The sequence below is a fragment of the Simochromis diagramma genome, unplaced genomic scaffold (assembly GCF_900408965.1).
Source record: "Simochromis diagramma unplaced genomic scaffold, fSimDia1.1 OVJJ01000361.1, whole genome shotgun sequence".
Taxonomy (NCBI): Eukaryota; Metazoa; Chordata; class Actinopteri; order Cichliformes; family Cichlidae; genus Simochromis; species Simochromis diagramma.
The window spans coordinates 6577848-6603035 of NW_024386860.1; the positions used below are offsets into that span (position 1 = coordinate 6577848).

The window sequence follows — 25188 nt, forward strand, 5'->3', positions numbered from 1 at the left end:
AATTCCACTGGTGCTTTGTTAGGTTGTGACTGAGTCTGCACTTGGAGTCTGTGATGGCTCCTTTACATCTCTTTTTGTGAATCTTTTAAATGTTGTCTCCAGAAGGGTAGAATAAAACATGTATTATCCATAAAAGGATTTACCAGCGCAGACTTTGAAAAAAAAATACTCTTAAGAACTGACTTGAGTTACGCATTAAATATAATTAGATGAGTAGAATTCAGAGAGAATTTGCATTTGATTTTCAGCGTAATTCCCTTTTGATGTGACAGCAGTGTGTGGCAGCATCGGGCCCAAACTTGGCACTGAGATTTTCACCACGTAGCATGTGGTGGAGCTCCACAGAGTCTGAGGTGATAATGCATTTCTTGTGTTCCTGTTACAAGTGGACACCGAGGGCTAGCTCTCACTCTCATGTGTGTGTGAAGGGGAATGTTTAGCACAGCTTGGGGGGGGGGATCTGTGTGCAAGGGGGATCTGTGTGCAAGGGGAAAGTAGTGTGAGAAGATGTACGAAAGGAAAGAAAAATGTACCCGCATTATTAATTCTTTCCCTAGGCATGTGTTGAAAGTGAAGCACAGAGGAGGAGAGCACAGAGAAGTAACACATGACAGAAATACAAACGCAAATTGGACAGGGAAAATGGATTTGGAGGGCTGAAGGAGCGTGTGCAGGAGACAGCTAGTGAAGTGGAGGCAGAGATGGAGAAAATGGTAGCAGAACTGAGGAGAGGAAGAAAAGAGTGAAGCACAGGTGTAGACAGCAGTAGACTACCATTCTCTCTTTTGACACGAATCAGTGTTACACGAGTAATACTGTCAGCTCTCTGTACAGTTAACAAGAGAGGCCGGCTTCTGTTGGATTTCAAATGGAACCGACAATAAGAATCGAGCTGATTTGCTACTTTCGAATTTAGGCAGGGATTTCAACGGCAGCGTCTACCGGTTAATCCTCTGCCGCGGCTGGTGAAAGTGCAGAGTGTGGAAAGGAAAGCAAGAGCGGCAAGAGAGGATGTTCGGCTTAACCGAGGGCTCTTGATCACTTTCTGCCAGAGTCTGAAATTAAAAATACATTTTCTCACCACAATTTATTTGGTTTTATTCTGTAGTTAATGCGCTCAAACCTGAGTGGAGTGGTAGCACTTTGGAGTGACAGATAACAAACAGCCTATATTCCATTACATCATGTTTCAACAAAGCGCATTGTTGTAGAAAGAGCAACATGAAAGCCTTTAATTTCATTCTGAGGCATCACGAAGTAATGAGTACAATAAATAAAAAATCGGAGACATGAACGTGGATGCTTTGAACCCTGTAAAAGTAGGAATAATATATATTGAGACATCATTTTCCGTTCCTACTTCAAGCAGGCTTACTTTTATATCTTCCAAGAAGGCATGCTGCAGGAACAGCTTACGGAATAAAGTCTAAGCTGTCTTTCTAATTTGTTATTCCTGTCTGAGTTATACCACTCGTTATGTCGTCGGCATATTCCCTTTAACGTTTGTAGAACACTTCTATCCAAAGTGCTTTGGCGTACAGCGAATGCAAACATTATTCTGGTTTTATTCTCGCTGCTCACTGAGTCAGAGATGACACTGCAGCACATGGGAAAACGGTCACAGGTTGTGTTTGTGGGGAGTTGTCAGAGTCCCTGAAAGCACTTAGAGCCCTGAACTCATGACCCCCAAAGCCCGTACAAAGCAGCAACATCCTGCTTATGTTAATAGTGTTACTTGTCTAGGCTAGTCTGTGCCTGTGACACAATCAGCTAAAAGATTTTAGAATTTCCTGAATTTAATGTTTTCATTTAGTCACGTTTCTTTATAACTGTCTGAAGTCTGAACTGGAACATTAGAATATCTTTGATATCGGCACTGACTCGTGCATTTTTATTGACACGACAAATGGAAGCATTTCATTTAATACACAGCCCCAGTCTGAACTGTTAGCTGACTTTCATGCAGAAGCAATTGAATTTGTTGCCGTTGAAATACCTGCTTTAAAATACAGCACTAGTATTACTGAAGGGGAATATCAGGGGAGTAGAAAGTACAAGTTCAGAAAAAGAGTACTGACAAGTCACATGGGACCTCTTTACAACCCTGATTTAGACAGCACTGCTTATCCCTGGAGTTTTTTGTACAAAGACGCACAAACAGGGATGCTGTGTGTTTGATTGCAGAGCCCTAGTTTCAGTCATAGCCTCCTGAGCTAGTTTGCACTCTAACAAAGCCTTTGTCAATATTAAAATGAACTAAAGTGGCTTATTTTTCTTGTGTATGTGTAATGCCAGAGGAAAAATGGACCCACATATAAGACTGATGCGCACTCAACCAGTGCCTGTGGCGTACAGAAGTGGAGAGGGGCAGCAGTCTGTGCCCGTGCTCCTCATACATGGCTTCCAGGAAGACTTGTCATTCCGCTGTGTCGCTTTGTCACTCACTCAGTCCGCCTCCTCCTCCTCCAGCACCACCTTCTCCTCCTCCACCACCACCACCTTCTCCTCCTCCTCATCTAATTTCCACCCTTCCTTCCTCCATTCATCATTATCCTCCTCTGCACGGCCTCCACCTGTTCTGCTCTGCACACACTGATCCATGCTCTTTAATAAAAGTGTGTGTGTGTGTGTGTGTGTGTGTGTGTGTGTGTGTGTGTGTGTGTGTGTGTGTGTGTGTGTGTGTGTGTTGCACATTTTTTAACCCCCTGTCTTGCCTTTTGATGGTGGTCTGTGGACAGACCCTGGCTATTGAAGGGCAACACAGGGGGGAGGGTGGTTGAGACGTTGTTGTGACGTAGCTGTGGGAATGGGGACAGCAGCAGCTCTGAGGAAGAGGAGGAAATGTCAAAGTAGAAGGATGCTCGTCGCGCACACACGCGCACTTGACTGTACTGACACCTCAGCACTCTTACACACTTGACTGCATACATTTCAGACCAGCACCACTGACATCATCCAACCTTTTTCTTGCCATCTTGCCCTTTTTTTAAAAAACAAACAAACAAAAAAAACCCAAAACTTTTTTTTTTTTGTCTTCCTCTCCACTGGTCGAACCTTTTTTCTTTTTTTTTTCTTTCTACCCTTTCTCAACCATATCCTTTTTCTTCCCTGTTTTTCTCCCTCCCTGCCTCCCTCCTACAGAGCCCCCAAAGAACCCATCCAATGCTGGCGTGGTGGCAGGAGCTGTGATTGGCTCCCTGCTGGCCCTCCTTTTGGTTGCCGCTCTCATCGCCGTGCTCGTCACCCGTAGGCGCAGGCAGCAGCAGGGTTACCGCGCCAATGGCGGCAGTGACATGAAGACTCGCATATTCGGGGGCGGCAAGAAAGCGAGCAAGAACGGCACAAATGGAGGTGCGGGAAACGGTGGCGGCAACAACAACGGCCCCATCTACGTTTACAGCGAGAGCTCCCCCATTCAGGCCCTTGGAGAGAAGAACAACCACCAGCTGATTACCATGGGAGGCCACCCTGAAGTTGTTAGCACCACACCCACTGCCCAAGACATCCTGCTAAGCAACGAGTTGGACGACGCGGAGAAGAGGAAGTTTGACGAGCTTGACGAAGCAGAGAACTATGATCACTACAATCCTGGTGGCCCCATCCATTTGCCTCGCTCAATTCGCGATCAGGAGATGATTGGAGAATACGATGATGACATGGAGTCCCAGCGCGATGGCTCGGTCATCTCACGGACTGCAGTTTACGTATAGAGGAGGAGGAATTGGAGGAAGGGGAGGAGGAGGAGGCAAAAAGGCGAGCTGGAGAATTCCTCCTGAGGATTTTGTGGCGGTGGGGTCTTGTCCCTGTTTGATGGTGAAAAGAAAATCATACCACTTTTATTTTTGAAAAACAAAAAAATCAATTTTAAATATAGTCTATCATTAATCACAGTGGAGAGAATGAAAAAGAGGGTGTGGTGGGATGTTGTAAAAGGATTGTTGTTGTTGTTATGTGGTCCCTAAGAACTAAAAATCAAACGGAGAAAAGAACAACATGCCTCCCACCGCTTCTGCTCGTGCTCTCGCTATCACTGGGACCTTGCCTATTGACTGACAGACAGGCTAAAGAGAAACAATGTAATGTGGGAGTAGGTTCATGGAAAAGTGCTTACAAGCTTAGAGGAGGCATCTCACTTGCATATTCGCTGTTATCTTCACTAAAACAGTAGCCGTGGAATAAGTTGTCAAGCAGTTACCTGATGCCTGCAAATCTCTTTACTTCTGTGGGAAACTTTTTGTTTTGCCAACGTGTTGAGCTGTGACACCTGGTGGGAAGTGGAGGACAGCGGTATGAGTCAGTTTGAAAGTATAGACAGTAACCATCAGGTAATTTCGAGACAGTAAAAATGTATTTGCTTATGTCTGCTGGTGACTTCGCTCTGCTCTCTCTGCCTTCTTCTCAAAACAACTCTGCCAACTATCACAGGCAGTAGACACTCTCAATTTGAACTTAGCAAAAAAATTTAAAGAACATGAGGTCTTTGTGTGCCGAGCAAATAGAAAAGCAGTTAGGTTTTAACAAAGTAAGTTTGCTGAGAGTTTGAACCAAGTTCCTAACAAGGTGTTCACGAGCAAACTTTTGCACTGTGCCTGGAGGTAAGAGACGGTAAACAAGAGATGAGGGAATGAGGTGTAGCTGATCTGACAGGGTCAAAGGATGGGGAGAGGGATTCAGGAGGCAGGAGGACTAGAAAGGAGCACGTCTCTTCTTTTCTCTTCCTCCTCATCCTCGTCTATTCAGAGCGCTCCTGACAGGAGGAGCTTGATTGGTAATGAGCCGTGAAGTCGCTCGCTTAGCCGGGACCAACAGATTGCCACCACTTATCGTTTATGACGTGGCGATTCCTCTCTCCCTCCCACCTCCATCTCTCCATCATGCCTCCGTCTCTCCTCCTCTCTCTCCTCATCCTTCTCTCCCTTTCTCTCCAGTGTTTATGGGGAGTTTATGATTTATCCAGGGCGGTGTTGAGGTCAGGGCTACCGAGAGCAAAGTAGTATTTTACCGCTCCTGATGTGTCAGACACCCCACTTACTCTACTCCAGCCCAGTGTGCCCTGACATGCCAGGAGTGACTAATCCACCTGGAGTGGCCATGTTCACTCCACTGCACAGACACCCCAGCTGCCTCTCCCGCTTTAGTAAATGGTGAGATGTAACAAGAGCCCCACCTCCAGAGTGCAATGGCATTAGGTTAGACAGATTTTCAATGAGATCATATATTTCTTTCCATTAGCCAGTGTTGTTAAATGTAGTGAATTGATCGGGAGACATAAAAGGTTGCATCCGCAGCAAAGCTATGGGAGTCATATTGACTAACAGGCAACATGTGGCGAAATGGCCCTTTTTATGATGCAGGTTCAGGGCTGATTGTCTCCTGACTGTTAATTTATCCTTTTAACGAGCCACCGGAGGCCCGCTCGGGCAAATATTACTCCATGGCTATTGTACCCCGCTGTCTTTGAGGCTCAGTGTGTGTACATTTGCATGCGTCACCATATCTGCATAGCCACTAGGCGACTGTGATGGACAATCTTAGAGAGAACCGAAGCTCCTCTAATCATTGCGTTCCCTGCCCTTCCTAATCAGCTCTCCTTGGACCCACTGGGAATCCAATGAATGGGGTCTTGATGACTGTACCTGACCTCCTGTAAAGGACCTTCTAAGAAATGGGTTGGCTTCTGCTGCAGGTCATAAGGGCAAATGCAGGGTGACCCATTCCTAAGGGCAAAGATGACTGTGCTTGCGTTTCTTATCGTGGCTGTTTTTTAACCTTGAACTACAGATGTGAGAGAGAAACACTCACCCAGTATCTGTACAGGGCGAGGCAGACCTTGTTTGCCTTTGTGATGGCTGTTAACCTTCAGAGAGGTGGCGAGAGAGAGAGACAGATGACAAAAATAGAGACGGCGCTTCATGTTTGAGCACTGTCTAGCATATTGTAAGCCAGTGTGTTGAATAGGATTATCGTCTAATGGCCTTAGCTTATACTTAAATGCAACTCCTGCCAACCTGGAGTACAGTAAATTTGCCGAACGCAGCTGATTTGTCACACTCAATGTGAAAATGTATTATTTTTACACTTGTATGTGTCACCAATACAAAGAAATTATGAGTGCAACACTTGGTTTTGTTTTTGTTTTTGTTGTTTTTTTGTTTTGGAAGGGGGGGTCAAAAAAAGAATACTGACAAAGGGACAAAAATGTTGTATGTACATTTTGGTGTGAGCTATCTGTGTACTATATACGTAAGCATCTTTATTTTTCTTGTGAAAATGTGGATATTTATGGAAATGTAAATATCAGATCGATGGAGCCAGTGTTTCCGATGTTATGGAAGTAAAGAGGAAAGCGTTTGTGGGTCGGCTAAACCTCAGAAGGCATTCAGAATGTAATTTTTAACCTAACGCATACCTCAGTAGTTTGGGTGTTTATAACATACTGAACTGACTGAGTTTAATTTATCCAAGGGCCAATTTGATTTGGGGGGATGCATATGCTTGAATTTGTTTTTGTTTTTTTTTTTATCCGAGGTAACTTTATCTGCATTTATAAGCACACATTTCTTGGCAGACAATTGGCTTCACCTTCTCCTTGACAGAAACTCTGCACAATGCAAAAAATTACACACAATACTCAATTCATCAGGTAGACCGTAACGACACAAGCAATGGTCTGTTGAGTCAGCGCTCGGTGTGTGTGTGTGTGTGTGCAAATCTGTGTGCCAGTGTGTTCGGCGGCTTTAGGACATCTCTTGCTGCCATTGGACTGTAACTTGAGTAGCCACCCTTTGTCACCATGGAAAACTGGCAAACCGAAGATATTATTGTGCATTTCGAGAAGACGCACTCACTCGGCGCGCACACACATACTGTACGTATACATTTGCAGTGTGCTGAGATGCATTCGCCCACACACAAACACCCCTCAGTCAGTCTCATTATGCTCACTCCCACAGCCAAACTGTGCAGAAGACACCTTCTACCTGACAACTCTGCCATCTCCTGACACAAACCCACACAAATGTGTTCGCGTAGCTGCACACACACACACACGAACACACTTCGTCTTACTCTGCCTCTTCCACAGCGGCTCTGTCAGGACACATACAGAGTTCTGTTAGTGTGGAAAGAGCTGTACCGTGATGTGTCCCCCTGCTCCAGTGCTTTCTGCCCCCCAAAGTGTCCAGCCTGTTCCCGAATCAGTGACTGTGTAGAACATAAACAACTACACATTCGGGGGAGACGCACACCTTTCACCCAGTGTCACAGACACAGGCTTTTTAGGAAAGCGATTGTCTGTTCTGGTCTTGTTCTGCAGAGGGAAATATCGCTTTCATAAAAATGCCACCGCGCTGACCTCCTCCCCCTCCCAGAGCCCTTTGAATGCTTTTAGAAGAGTCGCATTTTTTTTATTTTTTATTTTTTATTATTTTTTTTTTTTTTATAACTTGACTCTAAAATGTTGTCTTTTACTTCAGCCACCTCTGCTACTGCGACCGCCTCCACAGACACACACACAAGCACATCCCATTGCCACCCACCTCGGTGCCCAAGTAAGGCTTGTCAGACAAAATGCTTTTAAGAGAAATCTGCAAACCTGGTCCAGGTCTTGCACAAGGTTAGATAGTCAGAATATCCAATATTTTATTTTTCCTTTTTTTTTTTTTTTTTTTCTCTTTTTCCTGAGAGCAACATGCTCTTATCGTTTCTTTGGCTCCAAACATCTGATGAGTAATCAAAAGCCTTAACATCTCCCATCTCACATGCATTAAGTAAAAAATGAAGAAAAAAAGAAAAAAAAAAAAGAGAAGCTTCCGGTGTACATAGTATAAATATATAAATATGTAGCAGAAAAAAGAATTACTAATTTATGGTGTCACGTTTGTGTATTACTCAGTGACAGCACGCATGAAGGATTTATTTTCTCCTGTTTACCGCTTCTCCTCTCTTCTGTTATTTTTGCAGTGCTTTATAATTTATGTTTTATGAGTGCTTTATTCTTGACTGCTGCGCTGTGATTGCTGCCAAAACTGGCAAATGTGCTTCTTCTATACAAGTGAAACTGTATACAAACACACAACAAAACAGTCTTACCCAAAATGTGCTTTTTATTATTGACTGCTTTGTGTAAAGTTGTTCTTTTTTTATTTTCTTTTTTGTATTTTTTTTTTTTTAATTTGAGTTTTATTTTGGTCTTAAAAAGAAGAAAAAAATACAGATTAGAGTTGGTATTGCCATTTTTGTCATGTCTTTCTAGATTATTTTTCCGTATTCAGTTACTATTAAAGATTTCTTGATTTTTGAAATGTTCCGGTGTTGCTGTGTGTGGTATGTGTCTCCTCTTTCTTACCTTCATGTCTCTTTAACACTTGAGGTTAGCTGGATGACTGAGCACCCAGATTGAATAGAAACGCCAGTCATTGATTCACACTGATTAAATTTATAGATTAATTGATCAGGATATGAAGTAGCTTCTCGGTCTCTTGTCACCCATCCTTCAGATCTCAGACACACCCCTGCTTTTTCTCCCCCCCTTTCCCCTTCCCCACACTCTCATTTCCTGGTCTGGCTGCTTGTCTCGTTTCACTTTTGATAAATCTGTGAGTGTGTGTCAACAGAAGTGTGATAACAGGCTTATGGGAAAATGAGCGCAGGAACAGGAGATGCCATTTCGTGGTTTATAATTGTCCTGAGCGCCACCTCCTCCCGTTCTGTTTTGTATATGTGACTTGGCTGGCAGAAGTAAACTTGCTGCCTTAGTAATGGCTAGGTAGCAGATGCTGTAGTTGTTTAAAGGGCACATTTTTCTATTAGGTGTTTCACCGGTGCCTGGAGATAATGAAAGCACTGATGCATTCCTATTTCAGAGTGCAGGAATACTATTATATTCAGCAGAGTTTCAACAGTTCTCATGTAAAAGCTGTACAAGCGTAGAGAAAAGGGTAGAGAGCAGGAATGTGGGCATGTAGCTTCAGTGGTTTTCCTGGAGGGAGGCAGCTTGTGTTTTCAGTTGGGGAATGTGCAGGCCAAGCTGAAACTTGGTGAATGGAGCGCCTCTCAAAGGCTGCATTGTTTGAGCTCTGCCTAAACCAAACAGGTTTGGTCAAATTTCAACAAGAGGGCATGCAGAAGTTTAACTGTGTGTAGGTTTATGCTTAAATATGCTGTGTGCGTGTGTTGATGCATGCATATGCACCTGCCTCATTTAGTTTGGACATTAAAAAGCGCTGCTGTTTCCCCATAAAACAAAAACTGACACAAGCAAATTCTGCTCTTTAACGTGCCCGTGATGGTGACAGTTGGTATATGGCAGTGATGGCAGAGAGTTCTCGGTGTTTGCCTGGTGCTTTGATGCCGTCATGTATCTGTGTGTCATCCTGGCTCCTTGTCACAGTTCATTTTTGTTGCAGGCTTCTTCTGTCAATGCACAGCTATTTACTGTGAGTCCAGCCCACCATCTGGCCTCTCTAATTGCTTTGGATTTGAGGCTGGCAAGATAGAGAGCACTTACACAGACAGACTCGCTCACTATCTCTCTCTCTCACGCACACACACATACACACTTACACACACTTACACACTTTGACTCCTTTGGTTTTCTAGCTGAATGTAAAACACTGTACGCAGCAGCAAGGCTTTTAAGGCACAGCTAGTAATAAAAGCCTGTGTGGTGCATGCGTTTTTGTCTCGCTGTTACACATGAAGGAAAAAAAAAAAAAGTATGCCCATCATGTGACTGAAGTTGACCCCGTAACGCAGAACCTGGCCTATTAGCGCTCAGAGCAAATAACCTGGATCAGGAGTCAAAGTGACAGCTCTACGCCAGGCACTACCACTGCGTTCAACCTTAGCTTTCAACGATGAGACATGGTGCGGTGCCCCCCGGGCAACTCGGCTGGCTGGTAGTGGCACTGTTCCCAACAAGTTGATTGTGGGTGTGCGTATTAAAAAGTGTGTTCTTTGGTCATCCAGCGTGCTAAACAAGTCTGTTCTGGTGGTTAGGCGCCCACTGAGTGCTATGCTGGTTTCAGACAGATTGGGTTTCCACAGGATGTTTGTGTGTGTGAAAGTGTTTAAGTGTTATCAGATTTTTTTTTCTTCTTCTTTTTTTGGTGTGTACTGTTTGACACATGAATGTTTGTGCATGGCTGTATATTTAACTTCCAGCTCTGGCAGCCACAGCTCTGATTAAACACTCCGATCGTGTGTGTGTGTGTGTGTGTGTGTGTGTGGATAAGCAAACAGACCAACTTTGGTCTCCCTCTCTGTGCTGATAACGGCTAATACAATGCTCATCACTTAGCCTCTCACCCTCAAGCTCCAGACTTGACTAATAAATCCCAGAGTGAGTGATGAATGGCCAAGCCTGCTGCATCGATGTATGAGTGATGGATGTAGTGACCTGGGCCTTCACAGGAATTAAAGCAAGTCTGCCTCTAACCTCAATTATGAAAGTAGGTCTGTGTTTCTATGATCTTTAAAGTGACTGTTTTTTATCTTTGTTGCCTGTGGTGAATCAGCAGACCTCCAGCTGTGTGTGTGTGTGTGTGTGTGTGTGTGTGTGTGTGTGTATAGTTAGTCGAGGGTTTCTAGCAAACACTAGATCTTTAACTGGCTCATTTCATAGCTGAGAGTGATTTTTCTAAATATTTGGGTTCTGCATTCTGGTTTTGACTCCTATCTGTTACTCCTCACTGCCCCTCCAGTTTTAGGACAATTATCCAAAATATGAATCTAATTAATGAGTTTGTATGTTGAAATCGTGGAATGTATTTCAGTGGCCAAGTCAGTCATCTGAACCCAGTCCAAGCATGCGTTTCTTTGCTGAAGACCAGATTGTTGGAGGGAAACCCCCTGAGGAAAGCAAGACATGAAGATGGCAGCAGTACAACTCTGGCAGAGATGACAAGTGTGATAATGTCTCTGGGTTTGGATTACTTTTTCTGAAGTTTGTTAATTTGTCCACATGCTTTCTTTCCCTGTGTGTTCCTACTGTACAATAAGAGCACAGAGTCTAGTTATGTGTTCTCTGCAAAGCAGCGCTTTGAGCTTAAAGTTAATGAGTACAGTAGAGCTCTAATGATTTTTTTTGATTGACAGAGAATTATCAGTTATTTATCAAGCAAACACTGCAGCTTTGTGGGGATTTGCTGCTTATCTTTGTCTGATGTAAAAGCACGTTTAATATGTTTTGGGTTTCTGACAAAACGCGAAAGTCAAAGACTTCACCTCAGGCTATATTGTGATTGGCTTCTTATGCTTCCACACCAGTAATAGCTGTGACAGGGTGGATTATGCTTTCAGGTCGTCTCTCTGTCTGTACATCCATCTATTGTTGTAAACATGATATCTCTCAAACAGCTCAGGGGAATTTTTTTTTTTTTTTCTTTTACAAATTTGCCACAAACATTTACTCGGACGCAAAAATGAACTGATGAAAGTTTAGTGGTCAAAGGTCAGCATGGCCTTACAAAACAAATTTTCTAAATTAAGGTATTTGCATGCTAATTGTGACAAGTTTTCAAAGAATTTAATAGGATGAAGTGATGATATTTTGTCTCCAAAGGTCAGCTTCCATGTTTTTCTCGCCATTATTCAGCGGCATAACTGAGGAAGAGGAGAAGAAGCGGAGGCTGTGGTCTCATTTGACCAGGTACTGAATTCATAATGCTAATCTTCAGTTCCCACCTGCTGAATAAAACCTTTAATAGATGTGAGAAAAGCAAGTCAAGACCAACATGCGTGTTAAATCCAGCTTCACTGGAGATGTGGAAACCAATGGTGGCTGATTCTCTGCTTCTCAGTTTCCACTATTTCATAGATTTGGTACAAGTCATTCATCCATTATATCTTCTAACAGCCAACATAGTGGTTAGCACTGTCACCTCATAGCAAGAAGGTTCTAGGTTCGAATCCCTCCAGCTGGCAGGGGCCTTCTCCAGGTACTCCAGCTTCCTCCTACAGTCCTGCATACTACAAGTAGTGATTGAAAATGGTAAAATCAGTAGGTTTTAGCTCTGTGATAACCTGGCAAATTGTCCAAGTTTCACTCTATCTCCTCCATAACATCTGGGATAGATTCCAGCTAAGCCCACAACCCTGAACGGGAGAAGCGGTTAAGAAGATGGATGGAAATAATCACTGGCAGGAGCCTTGATAAGAAGCTGCTGCTGCTTCTGCTGCTGCTGATGATATTACCATTATTTAGCATTCTTTAGTATTTATTTAATCATTTGCACTAGATTGGTTTAACTAGTGACTATAGAATAATATAATTCTTTTTAATTAGTGCAAAGTGCAGTCAAGTTTGATTGGAAATTTGCATTTCCTGTCTATCACCCAACAGCCACCATAGTGGTTACGACTGTTACCTCACAGAAAGAAGGGTCCTGGTTCGAGCCCCTGGCCCAGGCCGTTCTGTGTTGAGTTTGCATGTTTTTCCTCTGCCTTTCATGTGGCTGATCTGGCTTCCTCCCACAGAACAAAAACGTGCACATTAGGTTAACTGGTGAGTCTAAATCATCCCTGGACATGAGGTAGATAAAGTGCTTAAAGCATGAGAATAAAGTGTGGTCAGATGTGGCTTGTAGTCTCAAATGTTTTGAGCGGTCAGTAAGACTAGAAAAGCTCTATCTAAATGCCAGTCCATTTCTATTTCCAAATTTAATGAGAACCTTTTCAGTCGCTGGTAGGACATGTAATTCAAAACCAAATGTGAACCTCATGCTGGCACAGAGAAAAGTTAGAAGGTTCACCAAAGTCAGCGGGATCTTCTTTTTTTCTCCTTTGGGGACCATGAATATCTGTGCAAAATGTCAAGGCAGTCAAACTAATCTTTGAGATATTTCAGTCCTGACATCACAATCTCCAGATACGATGTGAAATTATTGATTCAGTGCTTAAACTCTTAGAGTGAGTGTACAAAGTCTGAGTCATATACAGTCTATCGTGGTAATACTTGTTGAATTCCAGTATTTCACACACACCCACAGATTACTGATACTGGCTGCTCTCACGCTCCCGTGTTTTATCACAATGAAATTTGAATCAATATTTTTTAAAACAATCTCTCAAGTGGAGTTCTTAATTTCACACTGTCTGAGTCCATTTGTGACAAATTCAGGGCTTGTTCATAATTTAGGAGTCGCTATGTGGAGAGACTAATTTGTTTGCCCGACCACTGTAGTTTGTGAACGCTAAACTGGCTTTAGGTACTTTTCAGTGGTACAGGTTCTGGTGTCTTTGGTAGCAATGTTTGCTATGTGGGAAGGATTGGGATCTAATCTCGTTGGCATCTTACTTTAGTTGAGTTTGTTTTGGATCAGGCAGCGAGCACTTATTCACTATTCACACCAGAAACAGCTGCTTATTTGATAGTTAATATATCAAGAAAATTGCAGTTTGAAGTAAAAATGCGTTTTCCATCAACTTAAATAAAAATGTCTCAAGGTATAACCTTCATTGCTGTAGTAATGAATTTTTCAAACCAGAGGGGGTGCTTTAAAAACACCTGAATGGCAAATGTAGTATTTCCTCTAAAAGAATATCATCGTGTCACGCAAGGTGAAAGCAGAGCGCACAGGGAGCCACATTTGTAAATAACAGGAAATTGGAAATCATATCGTTCCTCTTCCACAAGCGGTAAATGATAACATCCGATCTTCTGGCTTCTGGTCATGCAGTTGTGTTCACATGTGTGTCTACTGTATGCATACGTACACACACTCATAAAAATCCAGGCAGACAGACGGGGGGAGGTGAATGCTCCCGTTTCCCCCGGAGGCCCCTGGCGTTTACGCTTTCTGTCCCGTGCTGACGCAGCTGGAGGTAACTGGGCAGTTGTGCTGCATTGCTGGGCACACGATTCTCACTAAGGGTGGAGCATGCACGCGCAAATGCTGGGAGGGCAGAGAAGGGCAAGGAGAGGGGGAGTGAGATGTGGCAGTATGGATGGAGAGCAAAACGAGCATGATGTTGTGAGGAGAGCAAATAGGAGGTGGAGGAGTGAGATCTGAAGCCCTGTGCACTGGCAGAAGCTCCAAAGAGCTAGCAGGTATATAAATTTAACAGTGACTAATGCAAGATTGAGTAAAGCGGGAGAAGAGAAGAAAGGAGGATGGAGTCAGAGGATCGAGAGAGCAAGAGGGCAAAAGGCAGAACAGAGAGGGAGGAGTAGCTTGATTAAAGATGTAGTGGAGATGGCCAAGTGAAGGGTGGAGGCTGATCAGGGCTGAGTTGTTGCAGCTGTGTTGATTTAACTTCTCACTGTTCAGATTGTGTGTGTGCTGGGGTGTGGATGCATCTATCTAAGGATGCAATGGAGAGAGAGAGAGAGAGACATGGAATACGAAGCTTAGACGTTCAGAGAGCGCCGCTGACCTCAAAACACCTGCACAAACAGCCACCACCACAGATAAAAGCTCCAGCGTGTGTTGTGCATGCATGTTCACGAGTTAAATAAGCCCCAAAAGGTCTTCATGCTGTGACTTACCTGGAACAAATCCTGTTCTAGAAAATAAAAACAAAGAACATTATGTGAATGCGGTATGACCACCAGGGAGCGTAGCTTTGAGCGAAGTGAGTGTGCACGTGTCGGTGTGTGTGTATGTGCATGACTATGCGGGGATGAATAAGAGAGATTTATATCAGGGAAAGAATGGTTTGTTGCTGCTCCTAAGAATAGATTCTGTGACGGAAATGATTTTGATGCTGTATGCAAGCCTGTGTGTGTGTGTGTGTGTGTGTGTGTGTGTGTGTGTGTGTGTGCGTGCGTGCGCGCCCTGGAGTGTTTTGCAGATCAAATGCACTTTCTGTTTAATTCACCGTCTCAACAGGCAGCTCCTACAAAGTACATGCACGCACTGGCACATGCACGTCTTTGCACACTCTAATACAAACATACAGAATGCAAGATGAGAATGGAGATAAAAAATGAAGTAAGTCTGTAAATATTTGGTCTTGGGGACATGAGATATTCTTCTGGGGACAACCAAGTCCACAGTAAATGCCGTGTGTTTGCTTTTTTGTTCACTTATATGTGTAACTGCTGTGCAGATGTGGGTCTGCCTGGTGGTGAAGAACATGCATGCAAATATATGTAGGTTTTTTTTTTTTTTTTTCAGCGTGGGTGTTTACTGTAAATGTTTTTTCAGGGCTGACAGGCTGTTCATGCTGTGTCCCCTTGAAGTGTTTCATAGTCAGAATAATCGCCATTGAGTGTTTTTTGGGAGAAATGGTTGATGTTGTGAAAATCCCTACTATGCTTTTTTCTGTTGGCTTTGTGGGTTGTATGCTGTGTATATACAGGTCTGTTCATACATACAGTATGGTGAAGTGATAGAGTGGACTAGACTGTGAGCCTTCATCAGCAGTCCAGAGTGATGTTATCTGCGCTGGCTAGTTCCCCTGTAGGGTTCAAGTCTTTTCTGCTTTCTTTGTAAAATACATACCAAAGACAGCGCTGTCAGACCTTAACAAAACTAAGCGTGTGCTCGTGTGTGCTCATGTGCATGTGTCGGCTCCTCTTTTATAACTACAGATTGACACCTCATTCATGTGTCTGTCATCTTATCGAGACATCTCCTTTTCCTGTAATCACTTCTGCTGCCTCATCCTCTTCTCCTGCACTCCTATCTCCTCATCGTCTGCTGTGGACTAAACGTACCTCGCTTTTAGTCCACACCAGACTATAAAGGTGTGTGTGTGTGTGTGTGTGTGTGTGTGTGTGTGTGTGTGTGTGTGTGTGCGCTCTCACAACGCCATCCAACTCGTACTGGGGTGTAAAACTCCACTTCCCCTTTTCTCAATTCCAACACATCTCCCATCACTTGCAGTTGAGCTGAGAGTTGGCATTATAAAAAGAAAAGGCCTTTTCACTTGTGAGTGTGGGGATGTGGGTGTGTGTGTGAGCCAGTATGACGATCTCTGACCACACTACAGCACCTGCTAGGGGTTCTCCTGTATGTCTTTGGCCCCTTGTTAACTTGTCCTCTACTCTAGAGTCCTCAGTGATTTCAACTACATGGCTTGTCACTCAACCCCACAGCCAAGGCATCATGGGTAACAGCTCTGACTCACTGCTAAAGTACACTTTAATGTCTAATGCGAGCAAGCGAGAGGGAGAAAGCATCGGAGTTTGGAAAATAGCTCAGCATTGCTATGCGAAGCACAGCGCCGCTGCGCCCTCCGTTGTCCGTTTAACTGTCAGCTTAGGGCAGTGATGGAATAAAATGGTCCTGAATGGACAAAGGGTCTTATCTCCGAAGGAAATTAAATGTTATTCAAATTTGGCGTTTGGCATCTCGGGGGCTGTACGTGAAATGTTTATAAACACAAGTCGATTATCGCTCACATAAACATGGATATGATCTTTGCCACCTTGACAGTAATAACAGGTTCATCGCAGCCTCACACCTCTGATTTAACCCGAGCGGCAAATGGAAACAGCCGCTGAGAATTACGGTCTGTTCACTGTGTCTAAGAGCTGGAACTCCTTTTGTTGTGAGGTAACAACAGGGTATAAATGGCAAAAAAATAGACGGCACAGAGCACTCAGAGGGTGCAAGAATGCAAGGCTCACATTTTTGATTAATTTATGTTCCAGTACATTTCAGTTTTCCTAAGTCATTACCCTCCCAAATGACAACCATTCCCGGTGGATTCAGGCAAACTCTTATAAACAAGTGCTTGCTGTGGTCCAATCTCCGTGCTTCTGGTCTGCTTATCGTCTTGTGTTAGCACTTGGGTTTACACTATTTTCTGGAGACTGTGTATCATCCTATAGTTTCCATTTCCCAGTTATTTATCTGTATATTACACACACACACTCTCCAGGTACTGCTCGCAGGTCGTTTATCCTCCATAGGTCCCCTGATATATGGAGCTGTTGCATTATAGTATCATGACACACTCCTGCCTGCAGAGCAAACACAGTTGCGTACTCTGTCAAGCAACTAGTTTGTCATGGTGTGTGTCTGGCACAGTTAAAGGGTAACTGTAGGTGTGTGTCTGTGTGTTAACTTAAGTTTTTTTTCTTCTTCTACTGATTTGTCCTATTTTAAGGCCCCTTACTTTGCTGTCTCTCTGTTAATACTACTTTTACTCAAGTGCTTCAGGGTTTTCTTCTCCCAATTGCTATTCATTAGGGTTGATGGGTGGCAAAGGTAGTAAGGCTGCAGCAGCACAAATATGGTTTCTAGAAGGTTTTCTGTGGCATATTTACTGCAGTATTTGCTGTCTTATTCATATAACCACAACCACTTGTTTTTAATCTTTTCTGTTTTATCTGCAGATTGTTTCTTGCTGGTCTGTGAGGTGTAAGAAATTTGCGTTTTGCAAAACACCAAGACATTATTGTCATTTTGCTTCGTTTAGCAACAAGCAGTGCAAGCAGAAAGAACTTAAAATAAAACAAAAACTAAACTTCGAAGCTGGGCCAAGAAAATACTTTTGCAAATGCAGTCATCTGAGCGCTCCGTATGATACGTAATGATTTCTTATTTCGAAGAAACATCTTTTGGTGTCTCATGTGTTGCTTTCCTTTCCGTGCAGACTCCGAAAGTCTTTGTTGATCATAAGCAGCGGAAATTTGACTCAAACAGTAGTGTGAAAATGGTAAATATTGCTATAGAAGATGAATTTGATGTTTAGTGGTTTGAGTTGGCGTACATGTGGATAATAGTTGCATATGCATGAGCCTATATTCGCTGTGTGTTGGTGGTATCCCTCTGTGTATGTGTGAGCCCCCCCTCTCAGTGAGTAGGCAGCGTATTACTTGTTTTGGTGCAATGAGCCAGGCCTTGTATTAGGCAGGTTGAGCTGCAGGGGAAATTTTGTAACACTTGACCTGTTTCACTGACTCATTTGTGTGGATGAAGAAAAGGAGGGAAAGAAAAGGAAGGAGAGAGCAAGCGAAGGGATTGGATGGCAGCACAAGTGGTTCGGGGTGATTGGAAGCATGAGTGACAATGGTCAAGAAAAGGAGGGAGAACAGCAGCTGGGGCTAGCTGGGCGGGGAGAGTGACATGAGATGACGGTGCCTTCACATTCCTGCTTTCTTACTTTCCCCATCTCTGCGTCTCTCACCCATCCCCTTGTCTTTATCTTTCATTCAGCAGCCTCTCTGGCAGGCCTGGCTGAGTTGCCCCTCTTCTTATTACTCAGCCCTTCAACCTTAAAGGTCAAAAGCAAAGACTTTGCGCTTTAAAAGTAAAGAATATCACATTTCTTTGTAACTACCTGGTGCTGTGCACGTGACTATGCATATGTGACATTCCTCCTTTTTCCCGTCTGTCCCGGTGAATGTGGTTGTTTTTTTGTTTTTTTTAAATACTCAATGACAGCTCACTGCATACATATTAATAGTGTAGTTTTTCATTTGAGGAGCTCAGCTGGTGGTCTCCTGCCTTGAAGGAAGACTTTAAGCTGTATAACTGCTTCACTGGCTACTTATTCTCACAGTGTCCTCTCCTTCCTTCTGTCCTCAAATTCTCTGTGTGTGTGTTTATTTTCCTTTGCCTTTGGCTGTAATGAGTATAAAGTAGGTAAGAATGATGAATGATGTATTAGAAATTGTTGAGGGGTCAACTGATCATTTTCAAGTGTCTTTTTATTTTTTGCTTACCCTTTCTGATATCCAGCCATGCAGATAGCTTTTTATTCGAGCATGTTTTTAAGTGTAACCTGTTAAATATGCAGTACCTATAAAAACTGTTTATAGCTGTGTATTTCCCAGAGCACCAGGGCGATGAATCTTCAAAGATAGCTGAGTATCTGAATGCAATTTTCATGTACAATTCACACCTAAAATTAACAAACTGGATATCTCAGCATCTGTCAGCGCAAGAAGGAAATGCATGGAGACCGCCATGTGATTTTTTTTTTTTTTTTTTTTTTTTTTTTTTTTTTTTTTCTCCCTCCAAAAAAAGAAAAAAAAATATCAGACCCCATCTGGAGATGATGATCAGAATCAGCTGGGTGTGAAAGGCAAGCTGTGTCCAAAGTCCACCTCCTCCCAGTAATTTAGTCCTGCAGGCAAAGAGTTTACAGATTTCATTTGAATTGTACAGACACCTCGTTCAGCTCTCTCCTCCCTGTTTTGTCCTATCAAAGGAACCCACTTTGGTGCATATGACAAAAATTTTTCCTTCCCTCCCCTTTTCATAACAAGATCCACCTGTTTAGATCTCAAAAGAACTAACTGGCCAAAGTCTCCAATCAAGCCCTAGATTTTTAGACATGTAGGAGTAAAGTTATATCTCAGACTAATTACAATATACTCAAATGCTATTATGGATTTTTTTTATTTATTTTTTTTTCCCGTTTTTTGTCCAGTGATGCCAAACTCATGTCGTCTAGCCCTGCTTTAAACACATTTCAGCTCTAGCTATAACATCTTTCCTGACAAGAGTTTATTGAGGAAATAATTATGCTTCCCTCGACCTGGGACTTGCCAGGTTTGTCAGCAAGTACACCAAACAGTTTCATAATTTGCATACTGAGATTGATGGTGTGCATGTGGGCTGCATGGGCAAAGCGAAACTGCTTATAAATACAAAACATTAAAACAAATGTAATGAACTGCATGTAATTATATAGAAACTCTAATGTTAATATCTGGTGTAGATGTTGATGGCCAAAGAAACCCAAGAGGGTTATTGCAGAATGTGGCCAGATAAACCCAAAACTATCTCGCTGGTTAGAAAGCACTGCAACTCCTGGAGCCTTTAATACTTAATGCGCTGAACTTTGTTGCCCACCAGTGGGTCAGTCATTCGAAACTCATGTTGTGCAGCCAAACATTGTTCTGACTCTTCGAAGTTTATTTCAAATGTGAGTGGAGATTCAGAAGTCTCCCGACATGCCAAGTTCGATATTCCTCACGTGCCTGGAATTCAGAGGAGGGAAAAGATAAATGAAATGGAAGTTTTAAAGCCTTCAAGTTGCTTAAGGGTAAAATTATGCTTTAAGAAATTTAATCATGTGTAAGAGTTTGATATTGTTCCTCATTTTCCACTTCATTTTCTTGTTTTAAAAAAAAAAGAAGTAGGAAAAATGTGGAGGAAAAAAAAATCCTCTTGTCTATCTTCCTTTTCCTTCGAATCTGCTTTCATTACCCTCCTTGTCCCCCAATCTCCCTTGTCGCCTGCTCTTCCGCTGCTGCCACAACTGCGCAAAGTACAGTTGTAGCCTTTCAGTCCTGGTGTGACGGCTGGCGTGGCGACTGGTGGCTGCGAGCACGTCCGCTGGTAAAACGAGCCCCGCCATCAGTCGAAACAGAGCCTGGTGTTTGGTGACATTTAGCATTTTACTGCAAAAATTATGCATCAGTGTTGACATTCAGCCTTATGCATAAAATTCATGATGTATGTGGCACTTCCTGTAGGCATTGCAGCAGAAAGACGGGCGAGGAGTATGTCACAGCTGAGGCACAACAATCCCACGTGTTGAGAATAGATCTCTGTTGTGCGTTTGCATATGTGCGAATGGACGAATAACATCCTCGTGAATCTAGATCATCAAGCTTTATGAATGATTTTAGGAGTCGTGTTTTTCGTGTTTCCTTCTCTCCATTGTTGTCTCCATTATGGATTCAAGAATAACTCCCTGCTCCTATGCACATACACACGTACACGCACACCTCTCCCTGAGGTACTTCACTTTATTCATTCTTCGCAGATTAATTCCGGGACGACACTTTTTACGATCCCCAATTTATGTCAGCAGTCAGGCAGGCAGGCCTTCCCTCTCTGCTGCCTCTCCTCTTATCTCCTCTGCCTCATGTCTCTGTCTCCCTCTACATGTGCGCTCAATGAAACAATGGTACTTTCTAGTAACGAGCATAGAGTTTGTCAGGTTTTAAAAAGAAGAAGAAGACAAATGGAGGGAGGGACCGAGAGGATGTGAAGATAATGGGTTTCTGTGGTGATTAACATTCCAGAGTGCTGCATCAAAGAAAGTGTGACTGTCCTATTGTGTCTTTACTGACAGACGAATGAAGGGAGGTCTCGGCGCTGGTTTCTTCTGTGGCTCACAGGGTAATAAACATACCATGTCTAATCTACATCTCGGGTGCCGGGGTGTCTCTGTAAGTCTGAGCATCTCCGCGTGTATCTCTGTGTAAACTGAGAGTGACACATCCACCCTTTTCATCTTTTGAGAACAGAGCCACATTTATAAGATGCAGTCAGCGTGACGGTGAGTGAGCTCTCATTCTCTCCCTGGTGAGTCAGACGGCGAGCTGACTAACCGGTCATTCATTCTGTCATTTGGGATCACCGGGTTCCCGCCATGCCGCTGTGACACACCTGTCACCCGGAGCGAGAGGAACCCGACCTATAGGTGTGTTTAACCAAAACAGGAAACGGGGTTCGGCAAGCCACTGTTCCATTAGAACTGACATTATTCCCGCTGAGTGAAAGCTGTTGACATGTAGGCATCACTGAAGTGTTGTGAAGTGCCTTGCAGAAAGGTTCGGCTTGCAAGTGTTGTTTTTCATTATTGGTTCGGGAGGCAGAGAAAAACCTACAGCAGCGTTCATAAGTGACTCCATCAACCTCTTAAACACTCAGTCAAAATATATCCGTGACCCCTGCTTCGCTTGCGCTGTTATCCGTGATATCGCTTTAAAATGACACAACAGCGGTTACTCAGTCAAGTCATATATTTATCATCAGAAAATATAGATGTTTGGTCAACTTAATTTGCATCATCAGTATTTAATTACATTTTACGGTGCCAGGCATTAATCAGGACAATAGTGGTTCTAATAGCAGAAATACATTAAAAAAAACATTACCTCACATAAACAGTAACAAAATAGAGTGAATTAATAGTTTTGGTTTGGTTTGGTTTTGAAACAGGCCAACCCTTTAAAGCCTGAAACATGACATAATTGCCAGAAAATGTAGATTTATTATTATTTTTTTTTTATTTTTTTTTTAAATGGAGTGGTTATTGAGCCTTCTGACAGTTTTTTTTTTTTAAAAATCATTGAATATTAATTTGCATTCTGAATTTTCATAGATGCATCATATTTGGCACATCTGAGTTTTTAATGTTATTTTTTGTTTATTGTTTAAAAATGTATTTAACAAATTTTGTTTTTAGGTTTGTCAGAAATTGATTATGTAGAGGGCTCAAACTTGTATCAAATATGACATAGTAGGTGTTCAAGGGTTAAAACATTAAAGTCTAGTCTAAGCTCAGAGGGTTCCTTATTAGTCCATTAGGACCAAATATTCAAATTACTATTTTAAACTTTAACAAACTAGTTACCTGTTCATAGTTAGGATTCACTGATGAACACTTCCTGTGTTCATCGATGACATACCTGTTTTTCACTGGTACACTCAACTATTGTTCATTACAGCCAATTACGCGTCAACAACTCAAAGCATTCAGGCATGAAGATGCATTCAAGTCAACCTGCTGAACTTCAAATTGAGCGTCAGAATGGGGAACAAAGGCGATTCTGAATTTAGCATGGCTGGTGCCAAACGACCGGGTCTGAGCATTTTTGAAACTTTTCCCACACAACCATCTCTTGACTTTACAGGGAATAGTCCAAAAAATAGAAAATATTCTGTGTGTAGCCGTTCTCTCGGCAAAAATGCCTTATTGATGCCAAAGGTCAGAGGAGAACAGCCAGACTGCTTCAAGCTGATGCGAAGGAAAACAGTAGCTCAAATAACCACTTGTTGCAAGTCTCTCAATGCACAACATGCTGAACCTTGAAGCAGATGGGCTACTGCAGTGGAAGACTACCCCGGCCTACAGTGTCGGCTAAGAAGAGGAAACTGTGGCTACAGCTCGCATAGATTCATCAGAACTGGACTTCCTGCTACACATTCAGGATCGTAAACATGAAAGCATAGATTCAGTCTAACTTGTATCAGCAGTTCAGGCTGCTGCTGGTGGTGTAATGGTGCAGAGCATATTTTCTTGGCACTCTCTGGGCCCCGATGCACCAACTGAGCATCATTTAAAGACCACAGCTTACCTGAGTATTGTCCCTGATTATGTCCATCCCTGTATATGACCAGTGTACTCATCTTCTGATGGCTGCCTCCAGCAGGGTAACTCACTATATCACAAAATTCAAATCATCTTAATTGGTTTCTTAAGCATACCGGTGAAGTTATATCAAGTACTCAAATGACCTCCACAGTTTCTAGATCTCAGTCCAGTAGAGCACGTCTGGAATGTGGTGGAATGATCTGATCATGGATGTGCCGCTGAGAAATCTGCAGCAACCGTATGATGCTGCCATGTCAGTTTGGATCAAAATCCCTGAGGAATGTTTGCAACACCTTGTTGAATCTATGCCACGAAGAATTAAAACAGCTCTGAAGATGAAGGTTGATGAAACCTTAATACTCACAAGGTCTACTTGTGAAGTGACCAGGGAGAGTATATACCTTATATAACCACACTGGCCATTTAGGTATAATGTTCAGGAATAACAGCTTTAGTAATATCAGGGCAGTGGACGCATTGTTTTATGCCTCTTTAATTACTCTAGTACAATGAAAATGGAGATGAGAAAAATTAAAAGGCTTTGGGCTAGAAAGGGTTAATAGAGCTAACGTCTGTGTTTCAGTGTCTTCTGAGTTGAGTTGTAAAAGATGATTGCAATAATAATCAATTCTCTAAACTTGACATTGATTAATGTGATTTTAAAGTTGCCAGAAGAAATTTTTGAGCCTTTTGAAATAATCTGGATTTTTGCACTCGTTAGCGATGAAATTCAGTCTGAATGAGAGCCAAGTCACACTTAAAGAACAGAACTTGCTGGAAAAAGCAACAATCCCTTGAGTAATTTTCTAACTTGGAGACTCATCTTTTGCAGACCTTTTTTCTTCTTCTTCTTTTTTTAAACAGCAACAGCCTCCATCTTGTAAGCAGCTACAAGAAATGTACATCAATATTATAGGCTGTCTTGAGTGACCTGCCCTCTGCAGGTCATGCACTGCTTCACAGATGTGTTCAGGGCAGTTTTGTTGACTTGAGCATCCAAAACTTTTTTTGCTATTGTTTTTGGATTTACTTGTGTGCTTTGGGTCACTTTCTGCAGTTTTAGGGCTGCCCTGAGGCAGCACTGAACCACAAAGCTCCCTCCACCATGCATCACTAAGATTCAAGTCTGTAGTGCCTTTTCTGCTTCACACATGGCACAAGGTGCATTTTTTTCCCCAAAAAAGCTGAAGTTTTGTCGACAGTACATCTTTCCTGAAGTGTTGAGGACCACACGGAAGTTTCATAAAGAAAACATGAACACAGATTTGAGGAAAATGTAAGGATTTCTGTAGATTCTGCTGTAAGTGGTGGCTTCTTCTTACCTTTCTTGTTCAATAGCAACAGTCCTTAATCTACAAAAGGACAAACATCTACATAGGCTTTTTTTCTGAGGCCCTCTAAAAGGTATGAGTGGAACAAAGGTAACAAACAATGAATCTTTGTTCAGAAGGGCAGACTTTGTCTTTGTGTGCCATTATTTATAGCACCTCTGTAACCCACACTTTCAATCTCCTTAATTATAATTCCTAACTCAAAGTCTCTTTTTGCAGACGTTCTGCAAAAGAGGCTCAGTTTTTCAGCTTGCACAGTAAATCATTTCTCACTGTGTTATATATAGTCATGAAAAGTACATCTCATGGTTTAGTCAAGCTGTGTTTGTCTAAAATAGTTATATAGATGACCACATTTTCCCACTAGTGAATGCAGAAACTCTGGTAATTCGAAAAGCTCCCAAACTTTTCCTTGCGACTGTACACACAGACCAGACTTGGTAGTTTGTTATTGGTATTCCCTCCACTTTTCTTGCTAGATATGGGCCTCAAATGCCTAGCTAATCAGGTAGTCTGTCTGGAGATTGCTCGTGGATTCACAGCTAAGATCAGTTGATTCTCCCCAGTCCCCGACTTTGATCCTAATGTCTCATCCGCCTTCAGATCAAAATGTACATCCGACTTTCCCCTGCTGTTCCGCTGCGCTGTGCATACACCCGCACACAGTCAGGTGTGCTTTGAAAGCTAAGCAGGGCAGACACATTTTTGAGCTAAGTTAAGCCAGGGATTAAGGAGAAATTTACTGCCCATCTAGGTGTGTGTAATGGTATCTATTTTTGACTCTGCCTTCAGAGAGAAATGCCTGGTTTTCCTCAGAAAAGCATCAAAACCCCTTGCATCATCC

At 42.7% G+C, this 25188-nt stretch overlaps 1 protein-coding gene across 2 annotated transcripts in view; it reads left to right on the forward strand.

Moving 5' to 3' along the window:
• The window catches only part of LOC120732504 (nectin-2-like), an 85574-nt gene that overhangs the window by 42757 nt on the left and 17629 nt on the right, over positions 1-25188 (forward strand). Inside the window, exon 7 of one of the 2 annotated variants that reach the window (XM_040030169.1) lies at positions 3142-21778. The exons of the other annotated variant lie outside the window; for it this stretch is intronic. Coding sequence (XP_039886103.1) covers positions 3142-3710 — 569 coding nt within the window. The 3' untranslated portion in view covers positions 3711-21778. Of the gene's footprint in view, positions 1-3141; positions 21779-25188 lie in introns of those variants that run through there. 2 annotated transcript variants of the gene reach the window in all.